Source organism: Terrapene carolina, unplaced genomic scaffold (assembly GCF_002925995.2).
Source record: "Terrapene carolina triunguis isolate 2854851 unplaced genomic scaffold, T_m_triunguis-2.0 Scaffold66, whole genome shotgun sequence".
Classification (NCBI taxonomy): domain Eukaryota; kingdom Metazoa; phylum Chordata; order Testudines; family Emydidae; genus Terrapene; species Terrapene triunguis.
Genome location: NW_020664417.1, coordinates 38,082,704 through 38,109,798, shown reverse-complemented (window position 1 = coordinate 38,109,798; position 27,095 = coordinate 38,082,704). Strand labels below are relative to the sequence as shown.

Below are 27,095 nucleotides of genomic sequence, written 5' to 3'. Positions count from 1 at the left end.
GTGTTCAGTTTTGCACTGTAAGCATCATAAAAGATTTATTAGTTTTCAGAGATAAGATATAATCAAAATACAAGAGAATAAACTAAATAAACTGTGAACACATGAAATTATTTCAGAAAAATGGTCTTCCTTTCCTGTGATTAATAATAGTACTAGTGACTTTTCTGAGCCTGTGGATCCATTATGAGAACCTGTATCCCCATATGAGCCAGTACTGATCAAACCTGCCAAAAGCTGCAGTTAAACTAGAGGTCTTGGAGGAGTAGTTGGGGGGGGAAAAAACAGGATTTTATTGTAGAACAAACTTTCCACATTAATTACAGTAGGAAGGTAATTAATGTGTGAGTTCACACTGACAGTGAGTGTTTGAGAAGACTAAATGGTACATTATGGGACAAGGTTATCAAAGACTAACAAGAAATGCAGCAGTTGCATTTGCTAGGATAATGAAAGAAAATAAACCATCTGGTGATCCAGAGTGGAAGAAGAAGGTGCCGAAAGATTAACAATATTTTATTTATGAGGAAATTGTCTAACTTGTGTAGGAGGCGAAACATCAGATTTGAAGTTCAACAATTCCATTTAAAACTCACACTATTGAGTGAGATGTTCTGCACTGGTTGATCAATCTAAGTTTTGAAAAATATCCAATCCAGAATATTGAAGTACTTAATAAACTAAGAAATTAAATTGAAGATTTTTTAATTCCTGGGATTTTGAAAGGATAATGAACCAACAGTTTAATAACTGCATAAAAATGAAATTTAAAAAGGAGATTTTACTGCATTGTATAAAACAACATTTTGTGCAGAAATTTCAAGTTTTGTTTTTTTTTCAGAAAACACGTGTTATGTTTTCATTAATATTATTCCCCCGTTTAGGATATTTTCAAAGTTGTAAAAGGCTGGAAAGTCTAGGTGATGTCAATTCAGATGGCTAGTGTGATAAAGCTTGTCCTTGCCCTAACAACCTATAGAAATGACATAGGGAGTCACCATGGTAACTCACCAGGATGCTTGCTTATATATTTTGAGTGAGTAAATTCTAGAATGGGGAGGTAGGCTGGAGACAAATTAGGGTGACCAGACAGCAAATGTGAAAAATTGGGACAGGAGTGGCAGGTAATAGGAGCCTATATAAGAAAAAGACCCCAAAATCGGGACTGTTCCTATAAAATCGGGACATCTGGTCACCCTAAGACAAATCTTAGTTAGAGTTTGCCTGCAGTCAGGGATTACTGGGTTTTGTTTTGAAGTTGCCTGGGATTTTATCTTTGTTACTGAGGATGAACTCTAAATATATGAATTGGTGATCTTTGTATCCTTTGGTTCTTGAAGAGTCCCAATGAAGTAAAGCAACTGGTTTAGAAGAATGAGGGCTAGGTAATTATTGGAAAGTTCAGTTTACCAGAGACATAAGCATATGAGTTTTGGAGTACTAAGGACAAACTTTATCTAGTTAGTATTAAGGTACAATTTTCTTATCTGAGACTGTTTTCTGTATTTCTTGCATATAATTTTTTCTCTGTTGTGTTTAAATATAGTAGTGTAAGTAAGTCTTGCTTCAGTTGTGCTATCCAAGGGTAGTGTTGCTTATAAAGAAAAGTTTTAAAAAGGGCATAAATAGCCTGTCAGCCCACCCTCCAGGGATGCTATACTAGAAACAGAGATAATTATTAAAAAAAAACAAACAAATAAAAAACCTGTATAAAGATAAAAACACCCTCAAAATCCTTGTGCTATGGATAGATTCTGCACTTTTCTGAGATGTTATTGACTGCCTGTGGTATAGAAGCATGGCTCATTTTCTTGAAAATTACATACAGTATATTGTATCACATGGGAGGGAAAGGGAAATCTGCATCCTATTAATGGTTCATCATAAGGAAAACAGTAAACACTGGCTAAGAAGGTGGGTGGCAACATTAATTTTCATCAAAAAGTTGCATGCTGTATCAACATTTGACTTACTCCTTTTGTAAACCAGGAAGTGTTTTTGTATAGAATTCATGGGGGATTTATATAAACATTACATACAAACCAATAAAAATGTATAAATTCTCAATCTTAGAGGTGACCCCAAGAAAATTATTTTATTAAGGAAAAGTCAAATAATCATTCCATCAGCAGACTATTTTTGGACAAATTCAGAGGCAACTGGTTGCTGTTACGGCCAGGGCTGGCTCCAAGTTTTTTGCCGCCCCAAGCAAAAAAAATGTTCCCACGCCCCCCTGCCCTGCCCCAACTCCACCCCTTCCCCGCCCCATTCCAACCCCTTCCCAAATCCCCGGCCCCGTCTCCTCCCTCGGGAGTGCCGCATTTCCCCTCCTACCCCTCCCTGCCTGGGAGGGAGGGGGGAGAAGTGGAGCGGCGGCGCGCTCGGGGGAGCAGGTGGCAGTGGAGCAGAGGTGAGCTGGGGGGGGGGAGTGGTTCCTCTGCCCCCCTCCCAGGGTTACTTCCTGCAGCCCTTCCCGCACCCCCCACCACTGCAGCTCCTCCACTCCGCCTGCTCCCCTGAGCACGCCGCCCCCGCGCCGCTTCTCCCCCTCCCTCCCAGGCTTGCCGCAAAACAGCTGATTCGCGCAGCAAGCCTGGGAGGGAGGGAGGGAGGGGGGGTGAAGCAGAGCGGTGGCATGCTCAGGGGAGCAGGTGGCAGTGGAGCAGAGGTGAGCTGGGGGGGAGCGGTTCCTCTGCCCCCCCCAGGGTTACTTCCTATGACCCTCCCTGCGCCCCCCACTGCCGCAGCTCACCTCCGCTCAGGGCCGACTCCCAGCTTTTTGCGCCCCAAGCGCAAAAAAAAAGGGGGGGGGGGCACGGAGTGCTGCCCATTGGAAAGTGCCGCCCCAAGCACATGCTTGGAGTGCTGGTGCCTAGAGCCGGACCTGGTTACAGCTGGCCTGAGAATTTACTCAAAATTGTTTCCCAGTTGGTCCTGTAACTATTTGTATCTAACGAGCAGAGAGACAGCTTTATAGGGAGAAGTTAGGGGACTTTCTCCCACTGAAAAATGGCATGATTTTTATTGTTCTTTTGGGAAAGTGAGAAGTAATGGTGGAAGAGAAAAGGAGGGTTATATTTATCTCTAGAAGAGGTTCAGGGAGTACAAATGCCCCCATTCTGCACTTCCAATGTGTCTAAATTAGAGGGACCACTTTTAGGGATCAGTCTTCGTGGCCTATTAGTTCTTTGTCTCTCTGCTGAGTCTGCCAGAAAAAGGGGACATTTCATGCCAGTGTGTTTTGTGATCTTGTCACGTGTCACCTAAAAAACACATTGAGACCACCAGCTCATTTTACAAAGGTCAATGAACAGCTATCAGATGCTAACAATTTTATTACTGTTATTAAATACTTATATTACAGTAGCTCCCAGAGGCTCCAACCAGCATTTGCAACTTGGTATTGCAAAGACATGGTTCCTGTCCCTAAGAACTCTGAGCCTGCAAGCTGCTTCACAGAGACAGATTTATTCTTGTGTTTAGCCTCACTGAGGCCAAGGGGCTCTGCAAGGGCATAGGAATCCACTCCCATGAAACAGCTTGCAGAATTGTGGCTTAAGAAAGCAATTTTACTCACTACCGGCCTGGACTATATACAAACCAGTGAATATAGGAGGTGAAATAGGTAAAAGACAGATTAAAGAATATTTCGATAAATTAGATGTACACAAATTGTCAAGGCCTGATGAAGTTCACCCTAGGATACTTAAGGAACTTGCTCAAGCAATCTAAGATCTATTTGTGATGATCTTTGAGAGCTCATCGAGGATGGATGAGGTCCCAGAGGACTGAAGAAGGGCAAACATAATACCTATCTTTAAAAAGGGGAACAATAAGGACCTGGGGAATTAGCGATTAGTCAGCTTAACTTCGACACCTGGAAAGATACTGGAAGAAATTATTAAACAATCATTGTGTAAGGATAATAGGATGATCAATAATAGCCAGCATGGTTTTGTCAAGAACAAATCACCCCCAGTGAACCTAATTTCCTTTTTTGATAGAGTTATTGGCTTAGCGAATGGGGAAAAGCAGTAGATGTGATTTATCTTCATTTTAATAATGCATTTGACACAGTCCCACATGACAATCTTATAAGCAAACTAGGGAAAGGTGGTTAGATGAAATTATCATAAAGTCCAATTAGGTGAGAAGTTATCAATAGTTCACTGTCAAACTGTGGGAGGAAGCATCTAGTGGGGTTCTGAAAGGATCTGTCCTGGGTCCAGTACTATTTAGTGTTTTCATTAACGACTTGGATGATGGAGTGGAGAGTACGCTTATAAAATTATAAAACTGGGAGAGGTTGGGAGCACTTTGGAGAATACGATTAGAATTCAAAATGGAGAACTGGTCTGAAATCAATAGGATGAAATTCAATAAAGACAAGTACAGAGTACTGCACTTAAGAAGGAAAAAAAATCAAATGAACAGATTCAAAATGGGGAACAACTGGCTAGGCAGCCGTACTGCAAAAAAGGATTTGGAAGTTATAATGGATCACAAATTGAATATGAGTCAATGTAGTGTGATGCTCTTGCAAAAAAGGCAAGTATCATTCTGAGATGCATTAACAGGAGTGTCATAGGAAAGATATGGTACTTGGTACGGTAATTGGTACTTGGCACTCATGAGGCTTCAGCTGGAATACTGTGTCCAGGTTTGGGTGCCATACTTCAAGAAAGATGGGAACAAATCGGAGATTGTCCAGAGGAGATCTACAAAAAATAAGAGGTTTAGAAAACATGACCTGTGAAGAAAAGTGGAAAGAATTAAGCATGTTTAGTCTAAAGAAGGCCAAAGTGGGACATGGTAACAATTTTCAAATATATAAAAGGTTATTATAAGGAGGACAGTGATCAATTGTTCTCCATGTTTACTAAGGGTCAGATAAGACGTAAGTGGCTCAGTGTGCAGCAAGGGACATTTAGGTAAGATATTAGGAAAAACTTTCTAATTATAAAGATAGTTAAACATTGGAATAGGTTACCTAAGGAGGTGGTGGAATCCCCATCACTGGAGATTTTAAAGAACAGGTTAAACACTTGTCAGGGATGGTCTAGGTATACTTAATCCTGCCTTGGCACAGGTGGATGGACCCGATGACCTCTTGAGATCCCTTCCAACCCTACATTTCTATGATTCTATGAAAGGCTCTATGTTAGATTACTAATCCCATGAGCCATCCATTCTCCTATATTTATTATGGTTAAAGTTGAAACTATAGGCTCAGTTAATCATTGCCCTGCACTTTGTGTAGTTACTTACCCAGTAGAAAATGAATGCAAAATCATACGCATACGTGTTGTTATGGGTTAGGTTAAACCTCACTGAAGCTAGGATGTATAACAGCCACCTTTTCTTCGGGATACAGGACTTTTTGCTAACAGAAACAATAAGAGCACCCCCCAAAATACAGGCACCTGGCAAGGCTTGAGTAGAATCAGGACCATGTCATCCAAAGGTTTTCCTTACAGACTGGTATAGCAAATGCTGGGACATTGATTGGTGGAGCTGGGTACATCTGTGCAGGTGAAAGAAGTACCAGGAAGCCAAAGACACAGCCCATTGGTCGTATGACTCTGATAAAAAGATGAGAGAGAATTTTGGGAGCAAATGCAGGGTGGAAAGGTGCTTGAAACTGTTAGCAAAGAAAAATCTCTCTTCCTTTTTGATTCTGCAGTGTTCAGGGAAACAGGACTTCACATTTATTGTAAATAAACAGCATTACACTAAAGAAATACTAGACTCCAACATCAGTTTCTTTTCCTAACCAAAATGACCAATAGGACCCTGAAAATTGGCTAATTGTATGGGTCAAAAAGAGGTAGCAGTGTCAATGACTACACAAGGTGCTAGAAAATGATGATATGGGTCTCTTGCAGCTTTTCCAAATATCTTAGCACTTATTTTTAGTAATAAATAAACAGATCACATGAACACACACTTACAGAGTGAGATTTCCCACCACCTTGCCCCTGTGCAGTCATTTACCATTCTGATCTGGTAGCATTTTACAAAATTATGTGCTCAATTTGCATAGCTTTAAATGATTACATAAGGGAGTGGAGAATCAGGCCTGTAGCGGTAATGGAACATAAACATTTTCAATCATTTTCTATCATTTTCAATAACTATGTGCATGGACCAACATGAGTTTGTTGTCAAAGTTAATACAACTAGTATCTTTAGGTCAAATTCTGTCCTCATTTATCTTGCACAACTTCATTGATTTAATTGATAATAACCTATAATAAAAGTTCCAAATTAGTGTCCCTGGAAGGAAACACCAGTGGGATACACATATATACATAAGAGTAAGGGAAGAGTTCAGCCCAAGGTGTATTTGTGAATAGCTTAATTTTCTCAGATCATGGTTTAAATACCATTAGCATAATCCTTCCTACAATCCAGAACATTTCTTCATTCTGAAACAAAAGGTAGGAGAATTTTTCATCTGTTGGTACTCACACCTTCTTGTCAACTGTTGGGAATGGGCCACATCTAGCATGATTGAATTGGCCTTGTTTGCACTACAAAAAGTAATTTTCCCTCTGTTGATATTCACCCCTTCTTGTCAACTGTTGGAACTGAGACACATCCACCCTAATTGAATTGATCTCATTAGCATTGACCCCCCACTCTGTAAGCCCCCATCTTTTCATGTTCTGTGTATTTATATCTGCCTACTGTATTTTCCACTCCATGGATCTGATTAAGTGGGTTATAGCCCACGAAAGCTTATGCTCAAATAAATTTGTTAGTCTCTAAGGTGCCACAAGGACTCCTCATTGTTTTCACAATGAACCTGCTCACCTGCCTTCTGTTCCCAAACATGTCGCAGCTTGACAAACAGAAAAGTTTTAGCCCATTTCACTGGCATAAATGACAAAACTTGTTTTGATTTCAGTGGGAGCAGAATTAGGCCCTGAAAAGTAGGGCGGAGGTCCAGGCTGAGGGAAACAAGAAAACTATTGGCACACGAATTAAATGCTGCATAGTTATCCAGTCATTTTACAATAATGACAATGTATCAGCATGAGCAGGGGTTAGCTACCTTTTCCATGCTGTGACACCCTTTTCCATATCTGGATCATCCCAGGATCCCTCCCTATCTAGCAGGAACCAACCTCCCACTTGGCAAAAGGGAAGGACAGGGTGGTTGTGTGGCACTCGGGCTGAGAACTCCTGAGTGTGAGGGAGAGGTACATTGGCATCTACAAGAAGCCAGGAGGAGAGTATGAGGATGGTAACGCTGTCCTGGGAAGAGGACTAGGTATTGTTTATGCTATGCTTAGTTCCAGTGCCAGAGGGGTGACTAGTGCAAATTAGTGGGGGCCAATGAATTTGCAGTTGATTAGAAGGAAAAGGTTGCGTGAGACCCTCACAATCTGCTCTCCCTCCCAACCCACCAGCAGAGAGGGGCTGGGGAGCACAGGGGGGCAGTTTAAGACCATGCCAAAGCCAGGAGGCTCAGCGCGTCCTTCTGGGTTGCTTAGACCCTGGCCCCTCGCTTGTCCTCCCCGCCCCTTCAGTCGGCCCCCCGCAGGCTCTGGGAACAGTTTGGGGGCTGCGGGAAGCGCATGAATGAGGCAGGTGGAGAGGGGGAGGGGTTTCTGGGCCCGCCTCTGGCTCGCCGGCGCCCGGGGCGGGGGAAGCTGCCTGGGGCCGGACGGAGGGGGTCAGTGGAAGCTGCCGCTGGTGTTAAAGAGGCCGGGAGGAGCGGCCCCGGGGCTGGTGCAAAGGAGTAGCGGAAAGAGTAATGGGTGAGTCACTATGGGACCCCCCCATCTCCTTCCTGGGCGAGCCTAGGCGCTCAGCGGCTGGTGCATGGCCGGGGGCTGCGCTCCGCTGCCGTGGACGCTCTGCACCGAGTTTGACTTTGCGCGGAAACTTTGTGGAGCTGCGGGAGGGAAGGGACGCTGCTCGCGGCTCCCTTGCACCGGGAAATCTCCGCGAGCGGGACCGGCGGGGCTGGCAGCGGGTTTGTTTCTGGGCAAAGCAGGTCGCGCCCTTCGGGCTCCTTACAGCTCACTTGTGAGCAAGCAGCAGCTTAACTGTAGTAGGTTGTTGTCTCAAAAGTTGTTGCAGGCGCGGGGGGAGCTCAAAACGCCAAGGCAGAGGGTGTGTGTGTGTGGCAAAGCTGCTTCGGGCTACCTGGGCTGCTGCTGAACCCTCCCTGAGGGATTGGGGAAATGCTGGCTCGGTGGCTCCTGCCAATTTTTGGTCCCGGCACCCCTAATTTCACTGCTTAAATGCTGAACAAGTCGAGCTTCTTCTGTCACAGCAAAAAAATCCTGTAGCCTGATTTCACAGTGCTGCAAAAACCGTCGTCTGACACCTGAATCCTGCCACGTTTTCGGCACAAACACAGAAACTGTCTTCAAAAGAGACATGTGCTGCTATTACACCAAAACCAGATCTGGATCCAATACATCTTAGTATAAGAAAGCTGCAGAAACTCTAATTACTCATCTGTAGCCTGCTGGATTTCACTGGCTGCACATCCTGCATTTTTTCTTCCAAATACATAAGCAGTTTCTCCTCCTCCTGGATCCTAACACATTCTGATATAACAGTGCTTTCAAAAAAGAGATGGGGGAGATGTACATGTCACAACTACTTAAAGTACTGTTGACTCCACAAATGATAGAAAAGAAGCATCTGAACTTGTTCTCTATCTAAGCAATGGAATTTCTGAAGTGGGGACCAAAAATTGTCTGGATCCGGCCAGATCCAGGGTTTGCAGTAGGGGTGCATCATGACCTGGATTTTATTTGTGTAATAGTCTTAACTTGTTCTCTTTTGGGCATTAGAATTTGAATGAGGGGCCAGGACCAAAACTCAGAAGTATCTAGGTATATCCATCTTTTGTATCTTTTCCCTTTAAATCATGGGTAGTTGCTGAATCCTTCCTGTGCTCCCACTGCCTGTCCTATCTCAACCCCTCTCCACTTGCTACTTCTGCCTACCTGCTTCCAACCATCTACCTCTGCTCTTTAATCCCCCACTGCCTCTTTCACCCTCCCTGCCCCGTAGTGCCTTCCATCTCTAATTCTACCTTCTTGCTGCTTCTCTTCCGACTACCCAGTTTTCTCTCAGCTGCTCCTCTTTCCCCTTCACTTCTGTTTCCTCCCCTCAGAAAGTGTGAGCTGCTACCTTGCAGTCTAAGTATTATTCTGGGACTGAGCATAGTGTCATGACGTAACACATACTGCTGGAGGGAAAGCAGGGGTAAGTGACTTATCTCTGTTTGCAGTATTGTTGTAGTGTGTTGATCCTGGGATCTTAGAGAACCATAGTGAGGGAGGTAATATCTTTTACTGGATAAACTTCTGTTGGTGAAAGAGACAAGTGTTCAAGCTTACACAGAGCTTTTCTTCTTTCTTGTGTGAAGGAAGGGATAATGCCCATGAGCTGTGGGAATTTGGAGTATTCCAATGCCTTGCAAGACCTACACTTAATAGAAGTATGGAGGGTTATAAAGCAATTTGACTTGCATCTCACACAGAACTCTCATTTACTTTTTATTCATATGTCACCAGTACACTCACACTAGTAAAGCTATGAAACAACAGTATGCAAGCAAAAAATAACGTCCGTTAAATATAGTGTCATATTTGTCTTGTTCTCCTGATCACTGGGTTGTGTAATATCATTTTGATGTCTGACTCTCCTGTGGAGGCCAAAGCAATCTGTGAATATAACTCGTAATGGACCAGACTCTGAAATTGTGAGCTTCATCTTTGCAAATTGGGAAAAGTTATGGCTCTTACATGCAGTAAGGAGTATAGTAATACATTGTTTTATGGAAATCAAACAAAAAATGAATTCGGTGCAGTAGGGTGAAATCAAAGGGTGAAATCCTAGCCCCAGAGAAATCAACGGGAGGAAGGATTTAACTGAAATATTCTTGATTGTGAAGGGTGATCATTAGGGTCACACTTGAATTCTTTCCCTTCACTGGGGACTTGCTTAAAACCAGAAAATCCTGATATGAGATATCACAGGCAAAGAATGACTGGATATGTTACAGAACTATAATGATAGATAATATCTAGCATTGGGGCAGGAGCGGCGCCAGGGTTTTTGGCGCCCTAGGCAGGGGTCCTTCCGTGCTCCCGGTCGTTATCGGCAATTCTGCGGCAGGGGGGTCCTTCCGCGCTCCCGGTCTTCGGAGCACTTCGGCGGCGGGTCCCGGAGCGAGTGAAGGACCTGCTGCAGAATTGCTGCCGAAGACCCGGAACATGGAAGGACCCCCTGCCGCCGAATTGCCGCCCCCCCACCCCCCAAATCCTGGTGCCCTAGGCGACCGCCTAGGTCGCCTAAATGGAAGCACCGGCCCTGCATTGGGGGTTGGACTAGATGACCTCCTGAGGTCCCTTCCAGCCCTGATGTTCTATGATTCTATGATTTACCTTATTTAAAATATATATATATATATATATATATATATACACTTTTATTTTCAATCAGATCTTTCAAGATCCAATTTAGGTAACAGCTACTGTTCTTCAACTCCTGTGATCAGAAACAGAGTTGTCTGGATTACACAGCTCTTCTTTTCGTCTGCCGTATGTTTTTTTGTTTGGTTTTTTTTTAGGTGTTTGTTCAACATGTGTTGGTGTGGGGGAGAAAAGCAAAACTTGTTCGGAACTTATTTTATATAAGTCTAATCACTGTATGGTTATGTCTTTTTTTCTTTTTCTTTTCTTTTTTTTTTTATTCTACATAAGTTTTTTTCAGGCAGAAAGGCTTGAGCTGCATCCAAGCATATCCTGGAATTGGTATATGGCAAACTTGGAGGAATTGCTGACTGTTGACACTAACTGAGCTTTATAATGCTCAATATAATTTTCTGAAATGTTGTTTATACAGAAATTTGAAGCAGGATTAGTTTTGTCACTGCATCAGACTTTTATCTAATCATCATCTGAGACTATGTAGGGACCAGCTATGTGCCACTGAATTAATGGGAGTTTTTCTGTTGACTTCATTGGGAGTAGGATGCGGACCTTATTTCTTAATAAGTGCAACTTTTTTTGGTCTGGATTGTGCAAATACTCATATGTTTAACTATTCACAAAAATAGTTTCACTGAACTTGATGAGACTACTTAGGTACTTAAAGTTACATGTGTGTAAGTGTTTGCAGGTTGGAGCCTCAGTAAATGTATAATTGTAACCATCATGAGCAGGGCATATGCCTACAGTATATAAACAAATTAAAACCCAATGAGTCATTTGAACACAATTAGAATAAATGGAGGACCCAGAAACCAATCTTATTATCTGAAATAAGTCCCATGAGAGACTGATTGTTGAATTTTAAACATAAGCTTTTATATTTAACTGAAGTTTTTTCTTGTTTGTAAAACATCTAGATAGATTTCAAAACATGCAGTATATACATAAGAGACTGGAACATCTTTTAGCAATTTAGCTTGTGTGCAAATATTTGTGTTTTTAACAATGTTTAGTATATCATGTTAATGTCATGTTTTGGCATGTGCATTATGTATAGGTTGGGTGCTGCAATGTGTTTGAATGTAAGTTTGGTAAACTATGAACATTTCTTATCATCACAGATGTGACATTGATATTGGTTTTCATTATTGTCTTTGATGTTTTGCCTGTTTAAGAACTGTAGAATTAGGCCCCATTAGATCTTGCAGAGTTAGAAAGTTCCTGCCTTTACTGCTATGACTTGCTACAGAGAAGACACGATGGCTAAACTAAAATGAGTGAATACAGTTTTAAAACAGGGGGCGGCACTGTCTCTTTCTCTTTGGGGAGTGAAGCAACCTGAAACTGCTAATGCAGTACCAGCCAAAATTGGCCATTATCTGCTGAAAGGGGTAAAGAGACTGAAAGCCTCATTCTGCCTTGTTCAGGGGATGATATGAATTGAGGGTGGGGCCACAGGGATGACCACACTTCATTATCTCTCATCATGCTGTACAGAGCCTGCTGACATTTACTTCATAAAATAACACATGCTGAAACAGCCTGCCCGGGTTTTGGTAAGTGACCACACATGTCATGGCCACAGGTGAGTTTTCCTTGATTTAAGGATTTCATACAGTCAAAGGAATGAGGCTAAGGAAATACTACTCCTATCTCTACAACGAGCTCTTGAATTTTTTGGTCACCCTTATGCTACAAGGAACTTAATTATTCTATCACATCACCAGATGTGGTAGATGAAAACAGCAAGAGTTTTTAGTCTTGGATATTCTGCTGTAATTAAACATTTATTTAATTTCATTCCAGAACTAATTTTACAGACTAAAAGGGAACTCTAGTAAGATACAAACCATTAGCAACCACCTCTTATTCATGTTTTTGAAAACAAACTATCCTGCCAATAAATTCAAAACAGAAATGTTTGAATTGTTGTTGGAAAATTACTGAATAGGTGCATAAATGCAAAGTGAGAAAGCATGAAGTTATATTCTTTACACTGCATCAACAGATATGCTTATTCAGTACATGTGTAAAGACCAAAAGAGAAAGCATAATTGAATATCTGTAGACAGAGGGGGAAAAAAATCTTGTAATGACTATTCATTAAAGTCCACAATTACTACTATTTTTATTTCAGAGCTGGGAATCAGACTCTTGGGGGTGGGGAAGGGGACTGGTGGCAAGTTATCAATAAGGGACAGATCCTGAAGTTCTTTACATAAACAAATCTCTTATTAAACTTAAAAGCAGTTATGTGCGTGGAAAGGATATGGTTCAGAAATAACCTGTGTTCAATTAATTGTAAACGGTACTGCTTGTTTTTGATACAACTGTATTTCTAGCTAACCAAATTCACCACCTGAAAGCAAATAATTTATTATCCAAATATATGATTATTACCGAACTAACATGGAACACCCTTTTAAAGTCATTATACTAAAATGTTTAATGATAAATGTTTGGTCGGTGGTAAGCTGCGACAACTGGGCTTTTTGTTCAAAACCTGCTCATTTTGCTGTTATCTCATCCTCCTTTTTTCCACCCTCAAAGTTGTTTCTTTTGTTCACCTGTTGTCTTGCCATAAAGCAAGATTGTAGGCTCTGAAACTCTGTGGGGAAGGGAGTTCCTTTTTAACCCATCTCTGCACAATGACTAGCCCAACAGGCTAACGAGGCCTCTGAGTGTTCCAATAATGCAAATAATAAGTTTGAGACCTAATTGGGTTGTTATTTTTATTTATAATTAAAAGTGATGGAAAGTGTATTTTATGAGGTACAAGGGCTGTACCAAATCAAGTGCAAGGATTTATATATTGTTTAATAGAAATTATCATTCAGCTGCAAGTCAGTAATCGACACCATCTCTGCAGTCTGGCTGAGAGAATTAAGTTTCAGTCAAAAGTTTTGTGCCATTCCACACCAAGGACTATGTGCTTTCTTGCACTTGTGTGTGGAGTGTCCATTGATATTAATGAGTTGAATAAATTGAATGATGTCAGTATCGGGAATCCTTAGTTACAATCACTTGCCTAGAAACACTAAACTTTTGGGGTTGGAGCAGGAAATAGGATGTGATGAATAACTATGTCCTGATTACATCGTCATCTCCTTAAGGCCGAGCCTTTTCTTGCTCCATTTTGGGAGTGGAACCATTCTGCAGTCTACCCTTAGAGACTGGTGAATCTTAGCAGGCTCCAGAGTGTTCAGAATTTATTTATTTCTCATCCATTGAGTCTCACTGTCACTAGTCTAGTAGAACCAGTAATTTGTGAATCATGATAAATATCACATTTGTCCTACATCCTCCTCCCTTACACCTCTCTCCAGCATCATCCATAACATTATCATGGTGTACAGAAGACACATTCCAGGGAATAAAGCTGGAGTACTTGTGACCTTTAAAGCTCTGAATAGTCGGGGATCTAGTTATGAGAATGCACTTCTCACCTTATAACCATAGCAGCAGTTGGCTGGGAGATTCTTGTTGCCTGCTCCTATCTTTGAATATTCTGTGACCATTGGCAAATTCAGGGGCGGCTCTAGCTGTTTTGCCACCTCAAGCATGGCAGGCAGGCGGCTTTCGGCGGCACGCCTGTGGGAGGTCCACCGGTCCCGCGGCTTTGGCGTACCCGCCGCCGAATCTGCGGGACTGGTGGACCTCCTGCAGGCATGCCACCGAAGGCTGCCTGACTGCTGCCCTCGCCGGGACTGGCAGGGCGCCCCCCGGGCATGCGCTTGGAGCGCTGGTGCCTGGAGCTGCCGCTGGGTAGAGACCCTGGCCTTTGAAATTTGCTCCTCTTGGCAATGTGTTATCTGGTTCTGAGGCAAGGCCTGCTTATTTTGTGTATTATTTGGTTGACTGTTGGTTGATTCTTTTATATTCGACTTATGTTTTAATTTCTGTAACTGTGCCAAATTGTTATAAAGGTAAGTACTAAGGAAATAATCAAAGTACAAAGAAAGAGAGGAATGAAAGAAAGCTAACAGAGCATTGACATTCTAATGAATCAACTCGTGTTTTGTATGTCTTCCCAAACCGATCAACATTGGAGGCCATATTTTCATTAACTGTTTTGTGAGCCCCTAGCTCATAACACCTTCATAATAACAGAAAACATATTTTTCCTCTTTAAATATAGCCCTTTCCTTTACAGGGTAAGAATAGACACCTCTGCTTCTGTACTTCTCCAGTCTCCTCCCAGAGAAATGAATCTTTATTCTGAACAGTTGTACTTAAGTCTGAAAAATATTTACTTCTGTTCTCTTGGCCACATCTAGAAACCCAATCAGACATAGTCTTTGACATAAATAAAAGTGAAAATTGATGTTCCTCAGGGGAAGATTATGGACTTAAAAATATTTCCTGTGAATAATTAATAGGATTTATTTGGTATTCTGTCCTGATTAAGTCATGAGCTTGATAGCCTATTAGAAATGTGAGGCACTCTCAATTTGCGTATGCAACTCTGCAGACCCAAACCTCAGACAGTAATTTTCAGTTTCTTAATATAAAGTGTTCTCCTCTCACCGGTTAGCAGAAGCTGAAGCTGCTATGTGACTATATTTCATATTTTGAATATTTTGTGACCAAGTAATTATATTACTTCAGTAACTTCTACTATTTCTACTTTCTTTGAAGTAAAATGTCTTTTCAAGAAGGAATAGCTAAACTAGAAGAGAAAATTTAAGTTGAGGTTTTTCTCTGGTGGTGGTGGTGGTTTGAATTACCAATGAAGACAAGCCTCAGAAAGGGAGTGAGTTAGGGTTGGACTATATACAGATTGTAGTAACGTGTTACTTATCTTGTTTTGAACAGAACATACACAGTCACATCTATTGGCTATCTTGACTGGGACAGGGAGAATCTATTTTTTAACAGAAGAACTGAATGGCTATAAGTGGAGATGTGGCTGTTCTACAATACAGACCTGTATTAATCTTGATATTTAGTACTAAGTTACTAAATGGCACCTTCATTATTGATTTTGCAGATATAGCACTTTCTGAAAATTGATATAACTTGTCAATTAATTCATTTTTGTTGCATTATCACTAACATTACTGGTATTAGTATCTGATGGTAGATACTAGAAATACTGATAGCACTCAGTGTCAATCAGTAATATGTGTTTAGGGATAGAGTCTAGTAGTGTGCTTAGTCTTAAATGTAACTTTGTGTTAGCCCGTAATACTGCTGGGGAACAGGAAGGGGCAGGATTAGCCTGGCTGCTGATTGGTGTGCAACTCTATCTGAATTCCTCCTAGGAACTCCTGCTACCAGCATAGATAACAGGAAAAGTGATTGTGGGCAGATGGCTGTCACCATCACTTTTTTTTTTTTTTTTTTAATAGTAGTTGAATTTTTGAAAAGAGAATTTTTGTTGTTGTTGCTTTTGATGTAGATGCCTCATTGTGTAAAATGAGCATATTTGCCTCATTTTCAAAGTTTTAATTGTCATTTTAATGATGAGTTTTAAAGGTAGAGATTCATACATATTACTTGCGTACTTAGTGTATCTGGTGTACTTCGTTGGTTTGCTTTGGGAAGGCATTGGCAGTTTGAGCTGCACAATCCTACAGTTTAAATAGCACTTTTTCACCCTTTTTATTTTGGTTTGAGCTCAGTGTTTGTTTGGCTTTATCTTTTTGCAAGGTAAAAACAACCCTAAATATATGTATTTTAAAAAATTACCTCTAGCTGATTAATTTTTGGGCTCTTACTGTCTCAGTCATGTCATATTTCTTGGCTTGTTTATTCATTTCATGTTAAATGTCTCTGTGTTAATGCTGTGATTGAGGAAGATATCTCAATGGGTACTAAAATCTGTAGTTTCCAGAACTGATAGGAAAATGTGTGTGACTTAATAAATAACATTCATGTGTGGCTAGCTTTTTCAGCTATAAATCTAAAGGAAAATTAATATATAATTTGGGAATCTAATCCCAAGCATAATTGAAAAATCACTGGTATTGTGCGTGTTAAGCATCCCTCAGAATCAGGCCATACAGTGGTTCCCCTTGGAATAGTTTGTGTAAGTTACGACTTTGGTTAGAAATAAGATTGCTGCTTAGAAAGTTATGGAAACTACAAGTTGTACTATTACAGACAAAGTATGGCTCCTTTGTGTTTAACTTTTGAAATCTCCTTACAGAGATTTACAATGGTCTGTTTGTTAGATCTCCGTCAAAGCCTTGCTGGTATGTGAGATCAAAAAGGAATTTGTGTATCGATGTATAAATTTGCTCTGTGGGATTCTTGGCTTCACTGTAATTTCTTTGGTTCTAGTCTTAAGAGTCACTGTAGAAAAAGCACTCTTACTCAACAGAGCTGCTCCCTTTGTGTATTCTGTCAGTCAGCCTACAAGTGTGACACAAGTAAGTTTTTACTGCTTTTTACTTTTGTTAGAGCATCGCAGCCTACACAGATAAGAGAGCTTTTTGTGTATCCCCATAATTGATTAGCCCTGCAAATGAAATTTAGTAATCCGTTGCACCTCTTCAACTCCATTGAAAATAATGATGTTGCACAGGTGTCACTGAGGGTAAGAACTTCGCTTAATGCTCATCCCAGTTTGAGTAAGCAAGGCTGCCAGTTAAGGATAAAATATCTTTTACATGTTATCATCCTTCTATCAAGGAATAGACGTCTGCCAGGGGAAAAATCATTGATGAGACTTAAGATGGCTGAGGAGTCCAGTTCATGGTTTACAGGTTACTTATCAGCTTAAAGCTGTTGTTCAAAGGAGGCTGCGTGACATCAAGAATCAGTGGCGGCAAGCAAAGGCCAGGGAGATCCAGAGTTTCGCTGATCAACATGACATGAGAAACTTTTTTCAAGCAATGAAAGCCATCTACAGGCCAAGTTCAAATGGCACAATCCCTCTGTGATCCCAGGACAATTCCACTCTTCTCAAGGACAATGTGGCCCTCAAGCAATGTTGGAAGGAGCATTTTGAGACTCTCTTGAACCGTGAATCTGAAGTCTCAGCTGCCACCATTGAGTTCATTCCTCAGCATCTATTAATAGAACCTCTTGCTGTTCCCCCTCCTCATCTTCTGAGGAAGTTTGGTGAGCCATCACTCAGAGTAGAAACAAGACGATGCCAGGCCCAGATGGCATTCCCATGGAGGTCTTCAAAGCTGGTAGAATAGCACTTGTGCAAAAACTTCATCAACTTCTTAATGAGGAAATTCCACCTGACCTCAAGAATGCCAATATTGTGACCATTTTAAGAAAGGGGGACATGTCAACGTGCAGGAATTACTGAGGTATTGCCCTCTTCTCCATTGTCAGGAAAATCCTTGCTCGCATCCTTTTGAACAGTCTCCTCCCTCTTGCCGAAGATGTCCCTCCAGAATCCCAATGTGGTTTCAGACTGTCTCAGGGCATCACCGACATGATTTTTGTTGCATGACAGAGCTAAGAGAAGTGTAGAGAACAATACCAGCCATTGTTTATGGCATTTATTGCCCTAACTAAAGCCTTTGATTCTATCAATCGTGAAGCATTATGGAAGGTGCTGTCTAGGTTCGATTGTCCATTGAAGTTCATTTGTGATCTCCGGTTACTTTATGGGATGACTGCCACCGTCCTCTGTATGGGTTGAAGACAGATCCGTTCACCATCCGTGCTGGTGTTAAGCTGTGTTACTGCCCAACCCTTTTTTCCATCTGTCTCGTCATGATCTTGATTTTTATTTGTGACTGCCTTTCTTCTGGAGTTGAGATTGAGTATTGCATGGACAGCCAGCTCTTCAATCTGTGACATCTTGTACATGTAAACTAAGCACATTTTACGGGGAATCAGGGTAGGACAATAAATATCAAATCCTCTGAAGTCAGGTGCACAGTCAATTTTCAGAGTGGAACTGCAATTCACAGACCCTCCTTCTCCTAATCCAAACCTGCTTATAGAAACATTTTAGTATTTGCAATCAGTAAGATGAAACTCTGGTCCCTTGTACAAAATCTGATTGAAGTGGGCCTTACATGTATGTGCTTCGGGGTAGAATCCCTTTCCTCTTCTCCACTTCCCCTTCAGGGGCAGAGTGTGTGTGGAGCACCTTTTGCAACCTGGATGTTACTGCAACCTAGGTTGTATAGTAATGGCTCTTGCCCACTGTGCTCCTCATTCCCCAAATTATGCAGGATGATTGTTCACTGGAGCCAAGGTCCTACAGCTTCACCACCAGTGCCCCAGTGTTTCAGTAAAGAGAGTTGTTACATACTGCACAGAAGCATGAACTCTTCTCCCAGTATGATTACTTGCCCTAGCCTGCCCAGGGTACTGGAACCACACTATTTCTTCTGTGTTTTGAGCCTTTTTGGGCTGCAAAGAGGTCTACAGTTTTGGCCTATCATCTCTCTCTCTCTCTTTTAAAATATTCCCATGGCAATATTTAATTGATCATGTAATCCATTATTTCCAAAACTTTTCAGAGCTGAGCCCCTCTTCAGGAAAATGAAACCAATTGCCCCTTCCCTCTAAAACCCTGCCATCTGATGTTAAAGGGCTATCCAAAGTCAGTGGTCACTTGGAATAGATTGTATAGATCTTCATAATATGATGATTCCTCTTATTTCTTACAAATGTTGAGCAGTGAAATAGATAAGTATTAATATCTGAAATATAACAGAAATGAATGGAGCAGAAATAACAAATGAATGGAGCAGTTCACATCTCAGCGCATACTGTTTTAGACTCTCTGTACTCAAGGGCATATTGCTTCATCACATACGCTGATATCATGTTTCAATGTTTTCTTTGCAACCATAAGAGATAGTGACTTACTTTCTTTAAAAAAATGAAAGCTGGGACTCTGGAGAACAATTGAGGACAATAAAGGACCTTTACACCCTGTGATGGGGTGCATTCTACACTGTGAGAAATGCTGCTTTAATCCATTCACGTTTTTGTGTGCATACTTGACGTTGCCTGCATAATGTTACACGAAAATAGCAACTACTAAATTTTATTTTTATTTAATTTGTGCATGTTGTAAAATGTGTGTATAAATATCCATGGAGATTTGCCCATATAGTACACCATAGAGTACTCTGTAGCCTAGGGGAACGCACCCTCAACTGTAAATCAAGAGGACATTAGTTTGAGTCTTGACTCTGCCTTGGACTGCTGTTAAAGGGAACGTAACAAATGGAAATATTATTAAGCCAGGCCGTGTAGCACTACAGTCAGGGGGTGCAACTATCATTGTTCCATTTTACACATAAGGTAACTGAGCATGTGCATGAGATGACTTCAGGCAGATCTGTGAATGGAATCCCATGCTTTGATATGATGACTCAAATCTCCTCCATGTTGCCAAACTGTCTCAGAAGAAATGGATTAAATTATGTGCTTATGTAACTCTCGCTAACCCAGTGTGGCTCTTTGTTATTCTCTAGTAGTCAGACAGAGGTTTGCATCTGCTACTACTGTCACGCTAATGGACCTGGTTCTTTAGTTCAAGTTTTTTAGAGGCTCATACCTTTCCAATCCAGAGATGCTAGGTTCGTTCCCTGCAGATGCCAAAACAGAGGCCCTTTGTCTTTGGATGCTAGACTGACCACACTCTTCTCCAGAGGAAGGCACAGAGCCCATTTTATGGAGTGTCTAGATTACTATCATCACAAAGATGTAGGAATTGGTATACCTGAAACTCCTTTTTTTGTTAAGAGTGAGGAAATTGAGGCTGGTAGCATGGGCCTACCCCTGTTTTTTTCGCCTTTTTCCTTTTTGCCTTTTTACTCCACAAAAATGATGATGATTTAGGGATAAGAACCCCCAATGCTGCTGCTCCTTCTCTTCCCTGATCTTTTTATATTTACCCAAAACAATACCAGTCCCTTGTGAAACTAGCCATGTTTCCTTCAAGACCCAGATATGAGAGGAAGTTGTATGATTAAAACTAAAGAAATTGATTTTGCTTTTACTTACATTCGTTGTATATAATTCATTTCATATATAAAATGAAGCGTCACACTTTGTGACTAATCAGTTTCCTTTCTCCATTCCCTTTCCAAACTCTGAATACTGCTGATCACTTGGCTGAGAAGCAGCTCAGGAAAATGTCACAGCAGCTAGAACTAACCCCTCAACCTTCAGTTTTCTTTTTCACGGCACAAGTTTTTGTTTCTGTTGAACAAAATAACTCCTCTCATAAAACAAAAAACCTGAAAACGAATTAGCTTTTTTGCAAAAAGCTCAAACTATTCTAATGGATACTATATAATAGTTAGGAATTGAGAGAGAATTTTGGACTCCTGTTTTAAGGTTAACAATTTAATCAGCTAACACATTTTAATTCTGTGCTTGCATTATTCATAATCTTAAAAATACATGATTAAAACAAATGTGAATCTGCTTTTACAAGCAATTAGAAAACGTACATATTTCAGAGTAAGGATAATAATGCCTTCTTTCTCAGCCTACAGTAAAGGGATTTGAGTCTGCCTGGTGTGTAGTAAACAAAATGATAAAGCTTGCAGCTGGTATTCTAATAGCTCCAAAGATGTGTTTTATATTGTCTGGCTGGGTCTTGACAGATCGCTTGGATTAATAAAGCATTTGAAATAATCACTCTGATCTGCTTAGACACAAGAATTTATAAGCAGGAAAATATATTTACATGTAATTCAAACATATAACACATGCAGAATGTGGGGAATATTACACAGTCCAAAAGAAAATGACAATAAGTTGTCAGTGGCTCTTTGTGACCTCTCGAATAGAACAACGTTTTCAGCATTAATGTGAAATACAGGATGAAATTCAAATGTCAGTGGAAAACTAGGTTTGAAATCTGCATTGCTTGTCAAAGTATGAAGTGTGTGTATTTGACTCTTGCAAAATGAAAACAAGGTGATCCACTATAAGTACATGCAGAATAAATAATTCTTACTTTTCCTGTCCATTCCTGGTGCATTTCCCATTACATGAGCAGGATCAGAGCTTTATTTTGCACCATATATAGTTGGCGAATTTTATGTAGGTTCTTATAATGATACCCTTCCCCATAGTAACTGAGTGATTCTTGGGGGAGAGAAACCAGCGTCTGCGTTTGATTTGGTTGATTTTTGTCCCTACTTCTCTTGAAGTTGTTGGGGCTTTTTATATTTATCTATTTATCTATTTATCTATTTATCTATTTATTTATCTATCTATCTAAATTACTTCCACTTTCTTCTCTCTGTGCTCTGTCCCCTCCTCCTCCTAATCATCTTTCTCTACTATAGTCTTCTCTCATCCTTTTTGCTGGTTTCATTTGCAGCTGTGGGAAAGCTAAATTTAAAAAAAAATGGGTTTTATACACTGACCACAAATCTCACTGCTTTCAGAACATTCTAATCTTCTCCAGTAAAGTGTTTCAAAGCCTTGGCTCTGTTGCTGAGAGAGCCCTGTCTCCTAACCTTATGAGCATCACATTTTTCTTGAGGAATATAGCTCTTGGGCAAGGTCAACATCATGGGAGGGGAAAGAGAGAGGGGCGCTCTCTTAGGGTTTCTTCATAGAAGGCCTTGAAGACTAGCACCAAGACTGAATTTTATTTGGTATTCTGTGGGATACCAGTGAGGTGAGTACACTACTGGGCTGATGTGTTCTTTGCTGCTGGTGTTGCTGAAGTAGCAGGATGCTGCATTCTGGATTAATTAGTTGTTTAAATATTGGAGTGCTCATCAGTAGTTATGATGAGTTGCAGTAGCCCAGCTTGGAGGTCGTGAAGACATGATCGCCATGGAGTTTTGATAAAAGTCTCAACATCTATCATGCAACTTGATAGTATCGTATGTCTGAATTGCAACTTGTGTTAGCTTACGCTATAGGCTTTTTTTCATAAAATGAGTTTAATCCAACAGTGAGTAGTTATTCTTATTTTTAATGTTCTGTGGTGCAAAAAATAAGAATATTACAGTGGTTAAAAACTGACTCACCTTATCTCTGTAGGGAGATGTGCCTCCTTCCCCTCCCCCAAGAGCATCCCAGTGCAAGAGGGCAAAGGTCTCACTGATACCTGGTAGCAAGTTTCAAATGGCCTGACCAGTCCAGTGTATCACAACTCACTGTCATAATCTTTATCTAAAAGGTGTCATATAAGCTATAAATAGCAAGCTAATAACATACTGATCATTAATATTATTATGTGGGGTGTGTGTGTGTGTGTGTGTGTGTGTGTGTGTGTATGTATGTATGGAGGACAAATTCAAAATTACCAACACATTGGAAATTATATTATCAAGGTGTGTTTGCCAGGCAGGGCTAAAGTTACTCCACCCTAGACAAAGAAAGAGGTTCTGCCACCTGGAAGGCATCAACTAGGTATATTGAGACAATGGGAACACAAATTACGTAGAAGATAAACAGGACCATCAAGACAGCAGCGGGAGGTGATTGCAGGAAACAGCTGTTTTGCATTTTAACAAACACCATGAAACCGGGGAAACAGCATGAAACTTCCTTCACCAAGAGACTCCATGTCACCTTCCTCAGAGGTTGAATGAACTTTCCTTTGGGGGGTAATCTTCAGAAGAATCGGTTTAAAAAGTCTACTGTACTTGGGATTATTTGCTCCTCTCTTTATAGTCATCTTTCAAAGAAGACAAAGGAGCAGAGCACTTCGGCCTTTGTGGGAGTTTCTGACTAGATGAGTGGTCAGCCGCCTTGATGGCAAGGTAGATTGGTAAGGAAACTAACTTGATCAACGGATGTAGCTTGTTTTGGTAACTCCTAGCCTCTAGGAAGTGTGTGGTTGTTTTTTTTACTTGTTTGCAACCATTTCTAACTCTATCTTTTGTACTTGAACTCACTTAAAATCCTATCTCCTTTTTTTAATAAACTTGTTTTACTTTTAATCTAAACCAACCCAGTGTGTGTTTGATTTAAAGTGATGTTAACTCCAGTTAATGTGCCAAGCTTCTGGGTATTGTACCTTTTGAAGGAACAAGCAAACGTTAGCCTCTCTCTGAATGGTCCAGGAGAGGGCTGAAGATAGCAGAGCACCTGATTTTGGGAAAGTTTGGGACTGGGGGTTTGTTAGGGTCATCTTGCCAGGTGTAGCCAGAATGCGGCTGAAGTGTAACAAGCAAGCTGCTAGAATCAGAATTGCTGAGTTGGAGCTGCTTAAATCTCCGACACTCCATGCAGGCTTGTGTGATGGCTGGGGATGTCCAGACAAGAGAACATCAGCAGCAGAGCCGTTTGAGATGCTTAGGGTTACAGGGCAGGCAGTAACACAATCTCTTGCTGGTTTGGCTTATATCCCAGAACCAGAGTTGCCAACTTTCACGTGGTAAATAAGCACCCTGACTTTCACAATAAGCCAAAAATCAAGCAAATCCCATTTCAAAACAAGGCCAAAATAAGCCAATCCCTAAGAACCCCAACGCTCTGTGACTAGATTTTTCCCCCCCCCCCCCCCCGGCCTGCAGTCTGGGACTGTGGTGAGCCCGCTGTGCACCCCTGACTGTCTCCTGCACTTGCCCCTGCTTTCCAGGAGCTGATAATTTAAAAGAAGCTACAAGCCAAAAATTAGCCAACAAGCAACTCACAAGCCAATTAAGCCAAAACCAAGCCCAATTTCTGTGTTTTTTAGAGGGTTTGGCATGTCTGCCCAGAACATGACAACAGGCTCCGTGCCCCAGCTCTGATTAGTGGAGTTATTGATTTCTCTAACCGGAGTCATCCACTTTGGAGCAGCTATTTCAAGGATGGGGACAAAAACATGCTGAAAACCCTGCTAAGTGTGGCTGGCCCTTGTGTGGGTGGCCAGAGGAGGGCGCAATGAGTTGTGACAAAAAGGGTACTCTCCTAATATCCTACTGCTTCACTCTCCCTTACAGAGTGACAATAGAAATGACTGTCTAGGGGCAGCAGTAGTTTCCATGAAGTATTCTGCATGGGATTAAGGGTGACTAATGAGATGAGAGTAGTTCAGTGTAAGCCAGCTAAAATTTAGTACTTGTGTGAGAATTTGGGGGGAGCCTGGGGGGCTTTGCTGTTCCTCCCCTTTCATTCTTTTTAACCTGAGCGGGTTTGTTTTCTTTATATTTTTAATTGCAGAGGATCTCCTTGTCAACTGCCAACTCTGTTTCAGATCCATCTGCAGAATTCGGTGAGTGAGAGGAGAGTGGGGACTGCTTGGCCCCTTACTTTCAGCCTGGTCAGCCAAAGAGATCCTGACACTATGCAGGGACACAGAGGGAGGCAATCTGCCCTCTTGCTGTTACTCTCCAGTGATCCTACTTCCTTTCATAGGAAAGGTGGCCAGGCTCAATTGCCACAGAGCACCTTTATTGTGAGAGCTGGCTTGGTCTTGTTAACGAACTACTTTCCATTATCCTCAATGTTCATCTAGTCCATCTGTCTCTAAGAAATTGTGGCTCAAACAACATGGTTGCGTGAAATGTAGTTCATGTCTTTAGGATGCAAAATTACAGCCCTCTAGCACTAGTATTGGCATTGTTATCCAGTTTGTAGACAGCCACAAATACTGACACGTATTATTCCAGCCAGTAGAGGGCAGTGTACATTTACATACTAGCAAGTACATTTCACCCTGGAGATTTGTTAAATTCAGTTTTTTTTGGTTTTGGGGAAATTTGTGCACAATTTTTCACCATTTTGTGTCCCCCTCATTTATTGAAATTCCAAAAAACCTTGTTTTCACATAGAGCATTTATGAAATACAAAGTTGTGCATAGTTTTTAATGCAAAAGCCTTTTCAGAGCCACTGCTTACCTTTGCCAAATTAAGTGAAAATAAGTCTATTTTCTAGCTGTTATCAGAATGTAAAAAACCTGGAATGTTGCATAGTCTTGCATTTTGTTACAACTACTCTGCATTCCTGTTTCTCCCTCACTCTACTTGTGCCAGCCAGCTGTTGAACAGTGTCCTATAGCAGGAGTGACTACATTATAGGGCTTTAGCAGGTGTCACGTTTGCCTTTCTTTAGGGCCAGGAAGGAGTTTTCATTTATTATATTTCCTCCTTTTTAGCTGAAAATGGTTGTGTGTGAGCAGCAGTCTGCCTGTGTCCAAGAAGTTGGAGGGTTGGAACCTAACTTCTTGAGTACTTACATAGTGCAGGGAGCTGAAGAAACATTAGATCTGAATCTTGACCTAAGGAGATTACTGCCTACTGCCAAAATTTTCAAATTTGTGTGCCTAAAGGTTAGGCTCTTAAATCTGTATTTAAACACTTTTGTGGCCTGACTTTCAGAAGTTCTGAACACCCAAAAATACTATTGAAATCAGTTGCTCAGCACCGTTTGAAAATCAAATAACTATTATTTAAGGCAATTTAAGTATAGATAGGAAGTTCCCTACATTTGGCATAAAGAAGTAGGGGGGAAATTATTATATTAAAATATTGGAGACTCAGTGTGATCAGGGTCATTCCAGGAAACTGATCGTGATGCAGTCTGTGGTGATCAGGATGTATGGAGTCACAAAATCCACTTGTGAGAAGGGGACTACTGTGTGAGGCTGTGTAATATGGCTTTATGCCACTGCTAACTAGGAATATTTTCTTTCTTTAAACAGAGAAGGCCCACCGAGCTTCTAGTGACTAGCAGCTTGGCAGTCATTTTACTTTTCATTTATTTCCAGGTATAAATATTGTTAGTGGTATTGTGTTTTTTTTTTGTTTGTTTTTGCTTTTGTTTTTTGTCTTTTTGGTAGGAGGACCTTTACTTTCACAGTAATAACTCAATTAATAATGAAATAATTAGTTTAGTCTTCCAGGATCCCTTTTAAGATAATATAATTGCAGCCTTGCAATTATAGTTTGAGAGATGCATTATTTCTTAATGATCCTTAAGGAGGGCTATGTCTACACTACAGCCAGGATCGATGCTCTGAGATCGAGCCACCGGCGGTCGATTTAGTGGGTCTAGTGAAGACCCGCCAAATCAACAGAAGATCACTCTCCAATCGACCCCTGTATTCGGCCCCTGACAAGAAGAGTAAGGTAAGTTGATGGGAGAGTTTCTCCCATCGACCCCCTCACCTCACCCCCCGCGGTGTAGACTCCGCAGTAACTTGACCTAAGGTATGTTGACTCTGGAGTTGCGTAGCATAGGTTGACTTACCACAGTAGTGTAGACATAGCCGAGAAATGAGCTGTTGTTTTAACTAATATATTTCTTGTACTCCACACTAGAAAAAATAGTTGAATAGTTTATTTCCTGCTTTCGAGAAAGTCACAGTAGTTGAAATTATAATGTTGTGCTTATTAAGCACTTCAGAGAGATACTGTCAAAGACTGGGAGTGGAGTGGGGGAATTGATACCTGAATTTCAGATAATATTTTCAAATGCTTTGATTTATTTTCAAAGCGAAATACCTATAATTTTGGAAAGTAATATATGTATAAATCCTGGATAACCCAGCTTTGCTCTTCTGCTAGTGATTCAAGTTTTTCAAATTATAGTTGTAGCAATGTGTTTTAAAAGGCATTAATTGAATAAAGTGACCAGGTCTAGCTGTCAAGTTCACAAGCTGTTTTTGGTTGTAACAGCTTGTTCTAGGTACTGCAGTGGTTATTTTTGAGAGCAGAAGCGTAACTCAAAACTGTAGGAAATTCTTGTCCTTCTCTCTCTCTCTCTCTCTCTCTCTCTCTCTCTCTCTCTCTCTCTCT

The 27,095-nt window shown here is 41.0% G+C and overlaps 1 protein-coding gene across 1 annotated transcript in view; it reads left to right on the top strand.

Moving 5' to 3' along the window:
• The first annotated feature begins 7,695 nt into the window (after positions 1-7,695).
• The window catches only part of GPM6A (glycoprotein M6A), a 353,254-nt gene continuing 333,854 nt past the window's right edge, over positions 7,696-27,095 (top strand). The window contains exon 1 of the mRNA XM_024194656.3: positions 7,696-7,763. Within this exon, the coding sequence (XP_024050424.1) occupies positions 7,760-7,763 (4 nt within the window). The 5' untranslated portion in view covers positions 7,696-7,759. The remainder of the gene's footprint in view (positions 7,764-27,095) is intronic.